The following is a 12,999-nucleotide window of genomic DNA, read 5'->3' on the forward strand; positions in this document are numbered from 1 at the left end:
TTTCAAATCTGCGATGGCGTATCGTTACGCCGATTCTCCAAGGCAGATACGTCTAAAAAATAGGCTTCCTCCGCCGACGTAACTTGAATGTGGCGGCGTAAAATTGTGTGTATTTTTACGCTGGCCGCTAGGGGCGCTTCCGTTGTTTTCGGCGTAGAGTATGCAAATTACCTAGTTACGTCGATTCACAAACGTACGTGCGCCCGGCAGTAGTTTTCTACGTGGTTTGCGTAAGGCTTTTTCGGCGTAACGTTGCTCCTGCTATTAGGTGGCGCAGCCAATGTTAAGTATGGACGTCGTTCCCGCTTCGAAATTTGAATTTTTTACGTCGTTTGCGTAAATCGTTCACGTCGAAACCAATACGTCGTTGCGGCATTCTTGGGAGCAATGCACACTGGGATATGTACACAGACGGCGTACAAAACGTCAATCACGTCAGGTCATCATAGATTTACATAAAACACGCCCCCCTTCCACATTTGAATTGCGCGCGCTTACGCCGGCCCCATTTACGCTACGCCGCCGCAACTTACGGAGCAAGTGCTTTGTGAATACTGCACTTGCTCCTGTAAGTTACGGCGGCGTAGCGTAAATACGATACGCTGCGCCGCCGTAAGAACCAGCGCAGGTACCTGAATCTAGCCCAACATGTTTTAAATTTTTCCTATGGATAAAAAAACCGATAGGAAATTCCGATCGTCTGTGTGGAACTCCATCGGAGAAAATTCCATGCATACTCAGAATCAAGTCGACGCATGCTTGGAAGCATTGAACTTAATTTTTCTCGGCTCGTAGTAGTGTTTTACGTCACCGCGTTTTGGCACAGTCGGAATTTAGTCTGATAGTGTGTATGCAAGACTGATGAAAGTCAGCTTCATCAGATTTCAGATGGAAAAATCCATTGGATTTTATTCCATCAGAATTCCGATCGTGTGTACGCGGCATTAGATGGCCTACACCTATAGTACGGGCATTTTCCAACTTCAGTCAAAGCTAAAGGCTCCCCTTACCTACATAGGCTGATTTTGGTAATGGTGAACAAACCCTTCTATACAGGGGGTGTGTCCATTAAGTGATGATGGTATCATTTCTGAACAGGGGTTCTCACAATAAAGTCTTTCAACTTCAGCTTTGGGAGATGTCATTGGATAGGGCAGTAGAGTTTTAATTGGGAAATTTGCACAATTTAATAAAGCAAAATATATGAACGGTGTAATGTAAAACAAACAGTGCGCCAAAGATTTCCTAGAACAACAGAGTCCAAAAAACAGCCACAGTAAGTATGAGGACACTGAGGATATGGGTGGAGCCGCTGTTAGTGCAGTCCTTTTCCGACGTAAAGATGAAGTTGAATTTGGCACCAGGAACCACAAGCTCAGACGAACAAAACTCTTGAGTTGCACAACCACGCATGGACCAGTGCGTGTCCACATCACCTGCACATAAAAGAAAATAGATATTTAAAAAAAAAGTCTTTAAAAAAAAGATTAATACGCTAAACAACTAACCTTTTGGTAACACTACATGCCTGCATGGGTGCCTTCCTTGCACAATACAATACCTTTTATATTTAATAGGTGGTCACTGACTTAGGCTAGACTAAGATGATGTCATGACTCTGCTCCAGGCAGGATTAACCACTTCCATACCAGGTACTTACGCAGCTTCCCGCCCAAGCCAATTTTCAGCTTTCAGCACTGTCGCACTTTGAATGGCAATTGCGCGGTCATGCTACACTGTACCCAAACAAAATTGGCGTCCTTTTTCCCCCCACAAATAGAGCTTTCTTTTGGTGGTATTTGATCACCTCTGCGATTTTTTTTTTTGCGCAACAACTAAAAAAAGGCTGAAAATTTGGAAAAAAAAATACGTTTTTATTTTTTTCTGTTAATTTTTTTGTAAATAAGTTTTCTCTTTCAATTACGGGCACTGATATGGCGGCACTAATGGGCACCGATGAGATGGCACTGATGGACATCGATGAGGTAGTACTGACGGGCACATATGAGGTGGCACTGATTGGCGGCGCTGGTATGCGACACTGATGGGCACACATAGGCGGCACTGATGGGCACACATAGGCGGCACTGATGGGCACACAGGCGGCACTGATGGGCACACATAGGCGGCACTGATGGGCACACATAGGCAGCACTGATGGGCACACATAGGCGGCACAGATGGGCACACATAGGCGGCACAGATGGGCACTCATGGGCGGCACTGATGTATACTTATGGGTGGCACAGATGGGCACTGCTAGGTGGGCACTGGGCATGGATGGGCACTGTGGGGTGGCGCTGATGGACACTGGGGTGGCGCTGATGGACACTGGGGTGGCGCTGATGGACACTGGGGTGGCAGCACTGATTGTTGCCAGTCAGTGCCCATTTGTGGGCACTGACTGGCATCTTTTTTCTTTCTGCTTTTTTTTTTAAACTTTTTTTTTTTTCTGTTTTTTTTTTTTTTTTTTTTGCCCACCCTGGTGGTCCAGGGTGGGCATCCCTGGTGGTCCAGTGTGGCGATCCGAGGGGGGGCTGCGCTGATAACCAATCAGCGCGAACCCCCCCTGTCAGGAGAGCCGCCGATCGGCTATCCTCTACTCGCGTCTGTCAGACGCGAGTGAGGAAGAGCCATCGGCGGCTCTTCCTGTTTACATTGTGATCAGCCGTGGTTGGACACGGCTGATCACGTGGTAAAGAGTCTCCGCCGGAGGCTCTTTACCGAGATCGGAGATGCAGGGTGTCAGACTGACACCCCGCATCACCGATCGCCGCGATGCGCGCCCCCACGGGCGCGCGCGGCATGAAATCCTGCAGGACGTTCTGGAACGTCCTGTCAGGATTTCATAACCACTTCCCGGACGTAAATCGGCCATAGGCCGGGCGGGAAGTGGTTAAGCATTTCCTCACCCCCCCCCCCCCCCCCAATGACCAGACTGCAACATTGCAACTCTGCAGCAAAAATCTGAGAACTGCACAGGCGTCAGGATTGCCATCACTGCACAGTCATATTAACCACTTAAGGACCGGACCAATATGCTGCTAAATGACCCAAGGGGTTTTTACAATTTAGCACTGCGTCGCTTTAACAGACAATTGCGCAGTCGTGCGACGTGGCTCCCAAAAAAAATTGGCGTCCTTTTTTCCCCACAAATAGAGCTTTCTATTGGTGGTATTTGATCACCTCTGCGGATTTTATTTTTTTGCGCTATAAACAAAAATAGAGCGACAATTTTGAAAAAAATGCAATATTTTTTACTTTTTGCTATAATAAATATCCCCCAAAAACATATATAAAATTTATTTTTTCCTCAGTTTAGGCCGATACGTATTCTTCTACCTATTTTCGGTAAAAAAAATCGCAATAAGCGTTTATCGATTGGTTTGCGCAAAATTTATAGCGTTTACAAAATAGGGGATAGTTTTATAATTTTTTATTTTTTTACTACTAATGGCGGCGATCAGTGATTTTTTTCTTGACTGCGACATTATGGCGATTCTGACAATTTTGCCACATTTTTAGGACCATTGTCATTTTCACAGCATTTAAATTGCATTGATTATTGTGAAAATGACAGTTGCAGTTTGGGAGTTAACCACAGAGGGCGCTGTAGGAGTTAGGGTTCACCTAGTGTGTGTTTACAACTGTAGGGGGGTGTGGCTGTAGGTCTGACGTCATCGATCGAGTCTCCCTATAAAAGGGATTACACGATCGATGCAGCCGCCACAGTGAAGCACGGGGAAGCAGTGTTTACATACGGCTCTCCCCGTTCTTCAGCTCCGGGGAGCGATCGCGACGGAGCAGCTAGAAACGAAGAGCCGCGCCCTCATCCCGGATCGCTCCTGAAGCCACGGGAACCACTGCATGTACGGGGGGGTCCCGATCGGACCCCCGACCCACGTCTAGGCAGGGACGTACAGGTACGCCAATGTGCCTGTCCGTGCCATTCTGCCGACGTAAATGTACATGCGGCGGTCCGGAAGTGGTTAAAGAAGTGGCTATATCTGAAATGACAAATGAATAAAGCATATCCTTCTATAATGTACTTGCCGCAATCCAAATCAGTTCTGACACATTATCCCGACTCCAAGGGCGACGGGGGGGGGGGGGGATTCGGATGGGTGTGATGTACTTCTGCGTAGCAAACGCAGAACGCTCCCACCGTGATTGTACACAGTGAGAGCTGATCAGTGTATCCCGCGGACCCGATATCCACCGACACCCACCGATCATTTTGTTCACAAGCAGAACGGTGATCTTCTTATGTAAACAAGGCAGATCGCCGTTCTGTCAGTAAGGAAAGCATGGATCCTGTATTCTGATTCCCCCGATATTAACCCCTTCCCTGCCAGTGCCCTTAGTACAGTGACAGTGCATATTTTTAGCACTGATCATCATATTGGTGTTACTGGTCCCCAAAAAAGTGTCTAAAGTGTCCGTTAGTAACCGATTTGTCCGTCGCAATATCGCAGTCGTGCTATAAGTCACTGATCACCGCCATTACTAGCAAAAAAAAAAAAATGAATCAATAACAATTTCATAAATACATCCCATAGTTTATAGACGCTCTAACTTTTGTTTAACTACTATAAGCGTATTGGGATTATTTTTAGCAAAAAATATGTAGCAAAATACATATTGTCCTAAATTGATGAAGAAATTTGATTTTTACATTTTTTATTGTATATGGTTTATAGCAGAAAGTAAAAAATATATATATATATATTTTTCAAAAATTGTCGGTCGTTTTTTATTTATAGTGTAAAAAATAAACAACGCAAAGGTGATCAAATACCACCAAAAGGAAGCTCTATTTGTGGGAAAAAGGGACATACCGTATTTATTCGAGTATAACGCGCACCCCTAATTTTCGATTAAAAATCAGTATAAAATCATTCACCACTTCAATACCCACCCATTGTGAAATGACGTCCTGGGTTTGAGTGGGGATATCTGAATGATGCCTGCAGCCACAGGCATCATTCAGATATCCATCTCTTCAGCCGGCGATTCTGTGCACCATAAGAATGATCATAGCGGCGGTTTCGCCGCTTGATCGTTCTTATAGGCGGCGTGAGGGGACGCCCCCCCCCTCCCGCCGCCATCCGGTGCTTCTCCGGGCTCTCCTTTGCCATCGGAGACCCGGAGAAATGATCCGCCGGCGTCGGATGGAAACCATAGAGTAGACTGGTGACCAGATGGTCACCAGTCATCTCTATGATCGTCGGAGGCCCGGGCGCGATGTTATGACGTCACGCCCGGGTCCTGAAATGTAAACACAGCCGCAATCGCGTCTGAAAGCATTAGATCAGTGAATTTTTTTTCACGATCTAATGCTTTCCAGCCTGGAGGAGAGATGTGGGGTCTTATTGACCCCGCATCTCCCCATAAAGAGTACCTGTCACACACATTTCCTATTACAAGGGATGTTTACATTCCTTGTAATAGGAATAAAAGTGATCAAAAAAAAAAATGTAAAAAAAAGTGTAAAAATAAAAGAAATTGAGTAAAATAAATAAAAAAATTATAAATTTTTTTTTTTAAACGCCCCTGTCCCCGGTAGCTCGCGCTCAGAAGCGAACACATACGTAAGTCCCGCCCACATACGTAAACGCCGTTAAAACCACACATGTGAGGTATCGCCGCGTGCGTTAGAGCGCCAGCAACAATTCTAGCACTAGACCTCCTCTGTAACTCTAAAATTGTAACTTGTAAAAAAATAAATAAGCGATGCCTATGGAGATTTTTAAGTACTGACGTTTGGCGACATTCCATGAGTGTGCGCAATTTTAAAGCGTGACATGTTGGGTATTTATTTACTCGGCGTAACTTAATCTTTCACATTATACAAAAAAATTGGGCTAACTTTACTGTTTTGTTATTTTTTAATTCACAAAACCGTTTTTTTCCCCCAAAAAAGGCGTTTGAAAAATTATTGCGCAAATACTGTGCGAGATAAAAAGTTGCAATGGCCGGCATTTTATTCCCTAGGGTGTCTGCTAAAAAAACATATATAATGTTTGGGGGTTTTCTAACAGTAATTTTCTAACAAAAAAATTATGATTTATGCATGTAGGAGAGAAGTGCCAAAATAGGCCCGGTATTGAAGTGGTTAAAATTGCCAAAAATCATTTATTGACAATGTAAACTGGTATAAACACAATACTGAAATAAAATTACTGGTAACAATATTTATTTAAAATGCTTCAAAGTCAGATTCATCATCAGATACACCAAAGAGTTGTTCCCATTCTTCTCGAGTTAATTTTTATTACACTGCCCCCCCACATTACAATCCGATTAAGGCTATTATTATTTTTTTGATGCTGTACATACCGGTACCTTTGTACAGCATATTCACCCGTGCATCCGGGTTGCGAGTCCCGCGGGAGTGGGCGTTCCTAGCACGTCTGTGATTGATGTTTTGCCCAAAACGAGCTCCCCCCCGTCGCGTAAGCCGCGTCACGGTTGGCGAATGGAGCCGAACGGCGAGTCGGCGCTATACTGCGCATGCGCATCGCCGTTCGGCTCCTTTCGCCAATCGTGACGCGGCTTACGCGACGGGGGGGAGCTCGTTTTTGGGCAAAACGTCAATCAACAGCATGTGAGGAACGCCCACTCCCGCGGGACTCGCAACCCGGATGCACGGGTGAATATGCTGTACAAAAGGTATGTACAGCATCAAAAAAATAATAATAGCCTTAAGCGGTAGCGGCGGTGGCGGGGGGGGGGGCAAGGTGATACAAAAGTATAACATTGCACCCGGGAACTGACAGAAAAATGGTATCGGGACAACCGCAATGCTTAACAAAAGCAATGCTTACCGTTACGGGCGAGGAACTGAAGCGGCGACTATACAGTAAGGAATTCTCACCCCCAGGTCGGGCCGCCCACTGTACGCGACGTGGGGACGTTTTTTTTTCTTCACCCTCGCGTACAGTGAGCGGCTGCAGCCCAGGAAAGGCGCAGTGCGAACTCACAATTCGCCTGCGCCCTCAATGGACCGGCCGCCACTGAGTCCTCGTGTATAACGCGCACCCAAACTTTGGAATTTTTTTTGGGTATAAAATTTTGTGCGTTATACACGAATAAATACGGTACATTTTATTTTGGTCCAGCATTGCACGACCGCGCAATTGTCAGTTAAAGTAACTCAGTTCCGTATCGCAAAAAATGGTCCGGTCTTAAAGGGGGGTAAACCTTTCGGAGCTGAAGTGGTTGAGTTTCAAACACTTTGAAGGTTTAAAGGAGTTGTAAAGCCTCGTGTTTTTTCACCTTAAAGGGGTTGTAAAGGTAAATGCTTTTTCACCTTAATGCATCCTATGCATTAAGATGAAAAAACATCCGACAATACCGGCCCCCCAGCCCCCCGATTACTTACCTGACCCCTCGAAAATCCTGCGCTGTGAACAAGCAGGCTTCTCGGTCGTCTTTCCGGCTCATTCATTGGTTGATTGAAAGCAGCGCAGCCATTGGCTTGCGCTGCTGTCAATCACATTCAATGATGCGGCGCGCCGGGGGGCGGGGTCGAGTGATACAGTGAGCGGCTATGGCCGCCGGCTGTATCACTGGAGCACACCCGTAAGCCAGAGGTGTATTTAGGTTTTGTGCTGCCCTAGGCCTGACTAAACTCGCGCACCCCCTAATTTAAATATGAGACACCCCTTCCTGGCAAGGTCACGCCCCTTTCTGTTTAAGACCCACCCTAAAAAAATTGAGTGGGGACACTAGTTCTGAGGGCCGGTTGGGGGGGGCAATGAATTCCCTTAACTTGCATAGATTTCCTCTCACTTCCTGTTTGGCTAATTTCTGCAATGGGACGGGGATGGTAAGAAATAAACTGACAGAGGCTATAACATCCCCCTTAATCTATCTAAAGTTAAAAATAATGGGGGTGCTAGACTAATTTGGCTCTCAGCCCAGCCCGCCCCATAAGACTGCCGCTACAAGCCGGCGGGGACTCTTTCCGTGCTGCCCCCTGCAAAGTGTTGCCCTAGGCCTGGGCCTTGTTGGCCTAGGCCAGGATACAGCACTGTCGTAAGCACTCAACACCATGCGAGCGAGCTTGCATGAAGGTGTTGAGTCCTTGCGGGGGGGGGGGCGGAGCCGAGACAGCCGCTGAGGGACCCCAGAAGAACAGGTTCGGGGCCACTCTGTGTAAAACGAGCTGCACAGTGAAGGTAAGTATGACATGTTTGTTATTTAAAAAAAAACATTTTGTGATCCTAATGCATTCTATGCATTAAGGTGAAAAAACACCTTGCACTGTCCTGCTCCCCGAGCCCCTGTTTTACTTTCCAGAGCCCCGAACTTCCGTGGGCGGGATCCTGCGTCATTCTCCCCACAGCTTCTCGGCTCCTCTTTGGATAGATTGATAGCAGCACAGCCATTGGCTCCCACTGCTGTCAATCAAATCCAATGACGCGCCCGCTGGGGGGCAGGGCCGAGTCATACACTCGGCGACTATGTACGAGCGTGCCCGTGGGAGAGAGCTTCCCAGAGGGGGGTTATCTATTGCGGGGAGGAGACGAGAGAGCCGCTGTGGGACCCCAGAAGAGGAGGATTGGGGGCCACTCTGTGCAAAACAAACTGCACAGTGAAGGTAAGTAAGACATGTTTGTTATTTTTTTTTTTTTTTTTTTTTAACGTAAACCCATAGTATCACTTTAATACTACTTTGACATAAAGAACTTTATCTGATGCTAGGTCCACCTTAAAGGGACAATTTTACTTTTACTTTATAGGTTTAATGGTTTTTACTTAATACTTAGCTTGATTAAGCACATTACCTGAAAATCGTACTGCGTAAAAATATTTATTTATTTCGACCATTACCTGCAGAAAGAATCTTGATACGGCCACATTCAGTCTCATCTCCAGAACACTTTATTTTCTCCTTTGTCTCACACTGAGTAAATGAGTTGGAATAACACGAGGTGCAGGTTTGGTTATTTGCGATCTTTTTAGTTCGAAACAAGTCAGCTGTAAAAGAAAAGAAAAAACAGAAATGTTCATATTTTAAAAACATTTTGTACATAAATGTAAAAAAGTAACACCTTCATCCTCCCAAATGAATTCCCCCAAGAAATTCAATGTATTAGAAAATACATTATACAGGGGCATGCGTGGAGCTCACAGAGACAGACATGTCCTGCTGAGGCTCCCCTTTTCTCAGGACTTCACGGCCAGCATACACACCTGAATGGAAGGGTAATTATTTCAAAAGCTTACCCTGGTCTTCCTCAGTACCCTGGGAACATTTTAAGATGGTTTATGGAGCTGTCCGGGGAAAAAATAAGATGAAACCCATCAGGGATAATTCATCTAGAGGCCCCAGTAAAATGCCTAAATCTCCTCACACAGTTTTACCTCACGCTGCCAAGCAGCAGCTGCAGTTACCTCATGAACTATATGATACAGACTGTGAGGACAGCACCATCTGCCAGCCACAACAGACAGGCTCTTTACACCCAAATTTTCTAACTCAAATAGAAAAAATGCTACAGAAAGCATTAAAGCAGACCTCCGACCATATTACTGAGAAATTAACAAAAGAAATACGTGACTTAGGTCAGCGCACGGCTGAATTAGAAAACAGAATGGATGACATAGAAACTAATGTAATGATTCATGAAACTGAATTGGACACACTTAAAGATGAAAATTTCTCGCTGCAAACTCGTTTAGAAGATTTTGAAAATTGCGCACGTCGCTCAAACCTTCGCATACGAGGTATACCGGAGTCTATTATTGATCTACAATCAACAATTACTGCCCTATTTCAAGAGTTATCACCGTCAATTACAATTGAGAGACTGGAAATGGACAGAATACATAGAGCATTAGCACCGCGCAAATCTGAAGGTCCCCCCCGCGACATAATTGCGAAATTCCATTTCTTCCACACCAAAGAACAGCTTATGGTCGCTGCAAGGAACAAAGAATCCCTTATCTTCCAAGGCCACCCGTATCAGATCTTTGCTGACCTTTCCCCAATAACAGTTCCTAAACGGCGCTCAATGAAACCCTTATTACAAAACCTACAACAACATCAGATCCCATACCAATGGGGATTCCCTTTTTCACTTCGCTTCACATATCAAGGTACCAAGCACTCATGCAGAACCCCTGATGAACTACAGAACACCCTACAAAAACTTCATCTCTGCGAAAGACCTTCAGCCAGCCCTCGCCGACGTACAGCATCCAGTTCTCCACAAAATTTCTCCAAAGTCCAAAATGACAGAACCAGACAAAGCTCATCGAAGAGGGGTCGATTCAACTCTCCAAACCAAGATACTCCGGACTCAATGGACTGAATACATTTTGCATATCAAATTGAATTTCACTAAATATTTTTGATCTTTCATCCACTTTTTGGATGCTAAACACTTAATGTCATTTAACCATCCTGAATTTACTTCCCCTAAGCAGGCTATTGTCCTTTTTTTTTATTATTATTATTATTATTATTATATATTTTTTTTTAATTCCAATTTTTATCCCCTTTTTGGTCTAGGATAATTGAAGTTTTAAATTGTCCAAAATTTATTTTTTTTTTCCTATTCCTATTGCACCCTTCCATCCTCATCCCATCCTTACTCGCCTCACCCCCTTCTACTTCCCTCATATTACCCCCTCCTCCCCGCCCCTTTCCCCTGATCCTTTTTTACCCACAACAAGGGTTCTATATTATTTTTGTACAAAACTGTTTACTGAATAGAAGTAAATATTACTAATATATTATTAATAATTGGTATTTTGAATGAATGAATGAATGAATGAAAAACTTATAAAGCGCGGCGCATGCGAACTGAATCGCTTCTGGGCGCTAGTTGTTCGTGTCTCATGTCATCAAAAGAGCAGAGTTTTGATTCGTCTTCTGAAAGTCAGGTGGTTTTCCTCCAACCCAATGCTGGTTGGTAAAGCGTTCCATAGTCTAGGACCCTGAAAAGCAAACCTTCTTTCTCCTTTGGACTTGTATTTGGTTTTTGGTACCCTGACCAGATTTTGGTCGGTGGATCGCAGAACGCGATTCGAATTGTGAGGTTCTATCTTGTCGCAAAGATATTGCGGAGCCTTCCCATGGATGCACTTATGTGTCAGGCAGAGTGCTTTAAATGCAATTCTGTCTTTTACTGGCAGCCAGTGAAGGGTTCTCAACGAAGGTGAGATTGATTCCCATTTTTTTTTCCCAGTCACAAGTCTGGCGGCCGTATTCTGTACGACTTGCAGACGAGAGATTTGGTACTTTGGGAGTCCGAGGTAAAGGGCATTTGCATAGTCCAGTCTGGAATTCACGATTGTTCCCACCACGACTGCTACGTCTTCTTTGGGGATAAATGGAATAAGTCTGCGTAGTAGGCGCAACAGATGGTGCGCTCCGCTGACTACTGACCCTATTTGTGCGTCCATTGTCATGAAGGTGTCGAAGATGACCCCGAGACTTTTGACTTTGGAGCTAGGGGTGATGATTTGGCCCAGAATGGGCGGGGGTGTCCAGGTTGTTGCCAGTTGACTCTTTCGGCTGGCGTGAAACATAAGGAGTTCTGTTTTTGAACTGTTGAGTTTAAGATAACTCTTAGTCATCCAGTTTTCTATCAAAGAGAGACATTTCTCTAAACTGAGATGATGATCCTTTTTGTTGCAGATGCGAAAATACAGTTGCGTATCGTCTGCATAAGAGTGATAGAGTAGTTCTTGGCTACTGATAATATCAAAGAGAGGGCGAAGATAGATGTTGAAAAGCACCGGTGACAGGGGGGATCCTTGGGGGACTCCACATGACACCGTGCGCTTTTCCGACATGAAACAACCCAATTTAACTGTTTGTGATCGGTTTTCAAGAAAGGAAGAAAACCATGGTAAATCACCTTCTGCGACTTCTGCTACCTTGGCTAGTCGCATCAGTAACAGTTTGTGGTCTACCGTGTCAAAGGCTGCGCTTAGGTCCAGCAGAACCAGGAGACAAGATTCTCCTTCGTCTGCGGCCTCGAGGGCATCGTCCCATATTTTGAGTAAGGCCGTTTCTGTCCCGTGTCCGGGACGGAAGCCTGATTGTAATGGATCCAGTAGATTTTATTTCTTCTCATCCTAATTATTAATGACATTACTGCCTCTCCTACAACTGGCAACCCAGAGGTAATTTGTATAATTCAACAAAATTTATAATCTAACACTCTCCCCGTGAAAACATAAAACACAATTGTTAGATTAAAATTTTACATCTACTAATGTTGAAAATATTATAATATTTCTTAGATTTGATTTATTTTTGCTTACTTCCAGTATGGGTGTCATAATATATTTTTTCTTCTCTAGATATATTTTTGGTCGTGAGGGACTCGAGAAACTGTCACTGCTCCCTCCATTTTTCTGTCCTTGGACTCTCCCACACACCTTTTTGTGTGAGGAGCCTCCCTGGTCAGACTCTGTGCCTCCGAGCTTGCACTTTTGCACGCCCGGAACGCCAACGTTTTACCTTCTTGCATTCTAAACGTTTTTGTTAATTATTTGTTTAATAATGACTCTCATTTTCTCTTTATTTCTCAACATTCTGTCTCCACTCTCCCTTTTCTCTTTGCTCCTCCCCGGGGTAAGTATGGATTTTCAATTGTTTTTAAGTATGTCTTATAATATTCTCTATAAAATATCATTATGGCTCCTTTAAATATCCTTACCTTAAATGTCCAAGGTCTAAATGTTCCACAAAAACGAACCAAAGTTTTTAGATCATTATCTTCTTCAAAGGCGCATATAATTTGCCTACAAGAAACCCATTTCACTGAAACCTCGACACCTAAATATTTTGGTACAGTTTATCCCCAAGTTTTTACTGCTTCCGCTAAAACTAAACAAAGGGGAGTGCTAATTGCATTCCATAGAGCTACACCCTTCTCTCTTCTGACAGAAACCAAAGACCCAGAAGGTCGCTATCTCATTCTTACAGGGCATCTATGTGATACACCAATCACAGTAGTATCCTATTATGCTCCT

General features: G+C 44.5%; 1 protein-coding gene across 1 annotated transcript in view; it reads right to left on the reverse strand.

Annotated features, from left to right (window-relative positions):
- Window positions 1-900: 900 nt before the first annotated feature.
- LOC120916413 overlaps window positions 901-12,999 on the reverse strand; it is a 60,090-nt gene continuing 47,991 nt past the window's right edge. The window contains exons 7-8 of the mRNA XM_040327373.1: window positions 8,839-8,985; window positions 901-1,436 (exon numbers count right to left, since the gene is read on the reverse strand). Of these exons, the coding sequence (XP_040183307.1) occupies window positions 1,246-1,436; window positions 8,839-8,985 (338 nt within the window). The 3' untranslated portion in view covers window positions 901-1,245. The remainder of the gene's footprint in view (window positions 1,437-8,838; window positions 8,986-12,999) is intronic.

The sequence above is a fragment of the Rana temporaria genome, chromosome 10 (assembly GCF_905171775.1).
Source record: "Rana temporaria chromosome 10, aRanTem1.1, whole genome shotgun sequence".
Classification (NCBI taxonomy): Eukaryota; Metazoa; Chordata; class Amphibia; order Anura; family Ranidae; genus Rana; species Rana temporaria.